Source organism: Mandrillus leucophaeus, unplaced genomic scaffold, assembly GCF_000951045.1.
Source record: "Mandrillus leucophaeus isolate KB7577 unplaced genomic scaffold, Mleu.le_1.0 Scaffold11, whole genome shotgun sequence".
NCBI lineage: Eukaryota > Metazoa > Chordata > Mammalia > Primates > Cercopithecidae > Mandrillus > Mandrillus leucophaeus.
In genome coordinates this window covers 2,688,591-2,692,286 of record NW_012099209.1, presented here as the reverse complement: position 1 = coordinate 2,692,286, position 3,696 = coordinate 2,688,591, and the positions used below count along the sequence as shown (strand labels likewise).

The window sequence follows — 3,696 nt, the reverse complement described above, 5'->3', positions numbered from 1 at the left end:
AGGCGGATCACGAGGTCAGGAGATCGAGACCATCCTGGCTAACACGGTGAAACCCCGTCTCTACTAAAAAATACAAAAAAAACTAGCCGGGCGAGGTGGCGGGCGTCTGTAGTCCCAGCTACTCGGGAGGCTGGGGCAGGAGAATGGCGTGAACCCAGGAGGCGGAGTTTGCAGTGAGCTGAGATCTGGCCACTGCACTCCAGCCTAGGCGACAGAGCGAGACTCCGTCTCAAAAAAAAGAAAAAAGAAAAGAAAAAGAGAAATAGGCTAGGGGGGCCAGGGGACAGGTGATAGGGTCTCTGGACTGCAGGTGGTAGCCCTCCCCGTTTTGGAGCCAGCCTGGCCCAGCACCTGTAAGACAGTTGAGTCTGGACCTGGCTTCATGAACCTCATTGTCCCTTCTGTACCCTGAGGATTGTGTGCAGGGGAACTAGGGGTGGGAGGCAGCACAGATCGGTAGTGGGCCATCCTCTTTCCTCTCCTCTGTCTCCGTCTGTCTGTCTCCTACTGTCTCTGCACACCCTCCCAACCTCGCCATAAGATGTTTTTTCTCTAGTCCCCCGACTCTCTCAGGCTTCCCACAAAGTGATGGCTGGCTCTGTCTTGCAGGTGGCCAACATGAGTGCTAAGGATGGCACGTGTACGCTGCAGGACTGCATGTACAAGGACGTGCAGAAGGACTGGCCTGGCTACTCGGAGGGAGACCAGCAGCTGCTGAAGCGGGTGCTCGTCCGGTAATGCCGCCTTCCGTGCCCCAGCATGTCCCTACCCCCATGAAGGCAGCCAGAGCTTACCCAGAGGATGTTGGGGTGGTCTTGTGTGGTCCTGAAGGCTGCAGGGCTTGGGAGCAGGATGGAAGGGTCCAAACAGGCCTCTCTGGCCATCCTCCCTACTGCCCACGTGGTGCTCCAGGGCCTCCCATGGTGAGGGAAGGCCACGCCCACAGAGTGGGATGGAGGTGTGAGTCACTGACCCCAACCTCGGAATCTTCAGACAAAAGGCTTCAGTCTGCCGGGACCCTCCTCAGCTGTCCCCAACTTCCCCTCATGCTTCCCTCCACAACCTGGGCATCCCCACAGGGCCTCAGAAGTTCACTGGCTTTTTGAAAAGAGCCTCTCAAGAACCTGAAGTAGAGAGAAATAAGGCCAAACAACACTCCTGGCAGGTGTCATTAAGCAGAGTTAATTAAATACATCCCCTCAGGCTAATTGGGACCCAGGGTCAGGAGTGGCAACAGCGCAGGGGAACAGTGGTTACGGAGGCAGGCGGAGGCAGGCGGCTAATGATTTCCTTCTCCACGGCTGCCAGTTAGGGAGCTCTGTGGAGCTTGGGCTGTGAAGCAGGCCAATCTAGTAATTAGTCCGTAAGTGATTTCTCAGGGACTCGGAGGTATTTATGAGTTTGTAGTTGTTTTTTGGAAGTTCAGCTGTTTAAAGCAGTAATTGCCTCTGGAAAGCAGAGTGAAGTTGGGGGTCCACTCTGCTCCCCTGAGAGGGTAGTGCCTGCCTGTCCACCCTGGGTGTGCAGGTCAGGGGCCTGCGGGGCACTGCCCTGGCTGGCGGCAGGCTGGCAGAGGGCACAGTCTTGGCAGAAGACCCCCCCCATCCTCACACCCTGTGTCCTCTCCCTTGGCTCCCTGGGTTCCTCAGACCCTTAGGGCACTGGAAGGAGAACTGTCCAGAGCTGGTGGAGTGAGGTGGAGAAGCCTGGGCTGCATCTCCAGGGCGTTGGGGAGCTTCCCCAGGGTGCAGGCTCCAGAGCTGCCTCCAGCTCCCGTGATTTGAGGCTCATGTTCCATGTGCTGAGTGAGCTGCTGGGCTCGTGCCAGCCCCTTGGCACTCCGCTTTTACTCTGGGCCGGCATGGGGATCAGCACTGCCTTCACAAGCTTCCACTAACGTGCAGGGTGTAGGGTTAATGTCCCTGGGCCATAACCACATAGAAGGTGACCTGCGGTGCCCCCTGCACAACTGTTTCTTTTTTTTTTTTTTTTCCTATTTAGCACCCCCCCCAAGAAAGCCCCATTTATAGCAGTTTTTGACACCATAGCCTCATGTATATCAAAGCAGGGCCTTGGGGTATTTGTTACCAGCCGGCCTAGCCCAGGGCAGGCCGTTAGCCCAGTGCAGGCCATGAGACAGATGGGATGTGGAGGTCCAAGTCACTGCAGGAGCATCCTCAGCTGAGCCGGCACCACATGTGGCTCTGGGGGTGGTTTCTTCACTCATGTTCTCTTTGTTCATCACGTCCAACCCTGAGCTGTCCCTGGCATCCAAATCTCCTCTCATCACTGTCCGTGGGTCAGGGGTCCTACAGGTCCCCCCAAGAGTTCCTGGTTCCTCTGCCTAAGCCACACACTGCCTGGTGCCCTCACCTCCAACCTGAGCCACTCCCCTCTTATGTGAGCCCCATGCCAGAGTCTACACTCCTGCTTGTGCTCCTCCCTCGTGCCAAGGGGGCACAGTTCCTGGAGCACCTCTCTGAGGACAGGGCTCTGGGAGGACTGCTGACCACATCTTCATGCCCAGACGATGGTCCTGCTGAGCCGGCGGTTGATCACGTCTAGACTTGTAGAGTCCAAAGTGCTTTCCCTCCATGTTGAAGGTCAGAGGCTTCCCACCCCAAACCTGTGCTGGTCCACACAGCCAGGGGCTGGCCAGGCACCTACTCTGGGATGGTGGGCACCACTGCCCCTGCAGGCTGAAAACTTGCCTTATCCGTCCATCCGTCCTTCTATCCTGTGTGTGGTAGTGGAAAGGCCTATCCTACTGCACACCACCTCAAACTGCCTTTGGCAGGCTGCTAGAGTCTGTCCTCCTCTTCCTGGTTTTCATCTCTTGCTCTTTTTTATTCTCCTTTTTTTTTTCCTTTTTTTGAAACGGAGTCTTGCTCTGTAGCCCAGGCTGGAGTGCAGTGGTGTGATCTCGGCTCACTGCAAGCTCCGCCTCCCGGGTTCACGCCATTCTCCTGCCTCAGCCTCCAGAGTAGCTGGGACTACAGGCGCCCGCCACCACGCCCGGCTGATTTTTTGTATTTTTAGTAGAGATGGGGTTTCACCGTGTTAGCCAGGATGGTCTCGATATCCTGACCTTGTGATCCGCCTGCCTTGGCCTCCCAAAAAGTGCTGGGATGACAGGCGTGAGCCACCGTGCCCGGCTTTATTCTCCTTTTGGGAGACTTCTTTGACATTTCTCATCCCGTCTCTTAATTTACTAGTATTTCTAGTTTCTTTGTTTTTCTTGAGACAGAGTGTTGCTCTGTTGCCTAGGCATAGAGACGGGGTTTCACCATGTTGTCCAGGCTGGTCTTGAACTTCTGACCTCAAGTGAGCCGCCTGCCTCAGCCTCCCAAAGCACTGGGATTACATGCATGAGCCACCATGCAAGGCCTATTATTTCTAGTTTCTGAGAGGCTTCCCTACTGCGTTTTCATAGCATCGTGTTCTTTTTTTTTCTTTTTTAACTGAGACAGAGTCTTGCTCTGTTGCCCAGGCTGGAGTGCAATGGCATGATCTCGGCTCACTGCAACCTCTGCCTCCTGGGTTCAAACAACTTGGTGCCTCAGCCTCCCGAGTAGCTGGAATTACAGGTGCCCGCCGCCATGCCTGGCTAATTTTTGTATTTTTAGTAGAGACGGGGTTTCACCATCTTGGCCAGGCTGGTCTTGAACTCCTGACCTCATGATCCACCCGCCTCGG

At 55.5% G+C, this 3,696-nt stretch overlaps 1 protein-coding gene across 1 annotated transcript in view; it reads left to right on the top strand.

The window, feature by feature from the left end:
* The window catches only part of ELL (elongation factor RNA polymerase II), a 52,656-nt gene that overhangs the window by 31,343 nt on the left and 17,617 nt on the right, over positions 1–3,696 (top strand). The window contains exon 6 of the mRNA XM_011991284.1: positions 610–734. Coding sequence (XP_011846674.1) covers positions 610–734 — 125 coding nt within the window. The remainder of the gene's footprint in view (positions 1–609; positions 735–3,696) is intronic.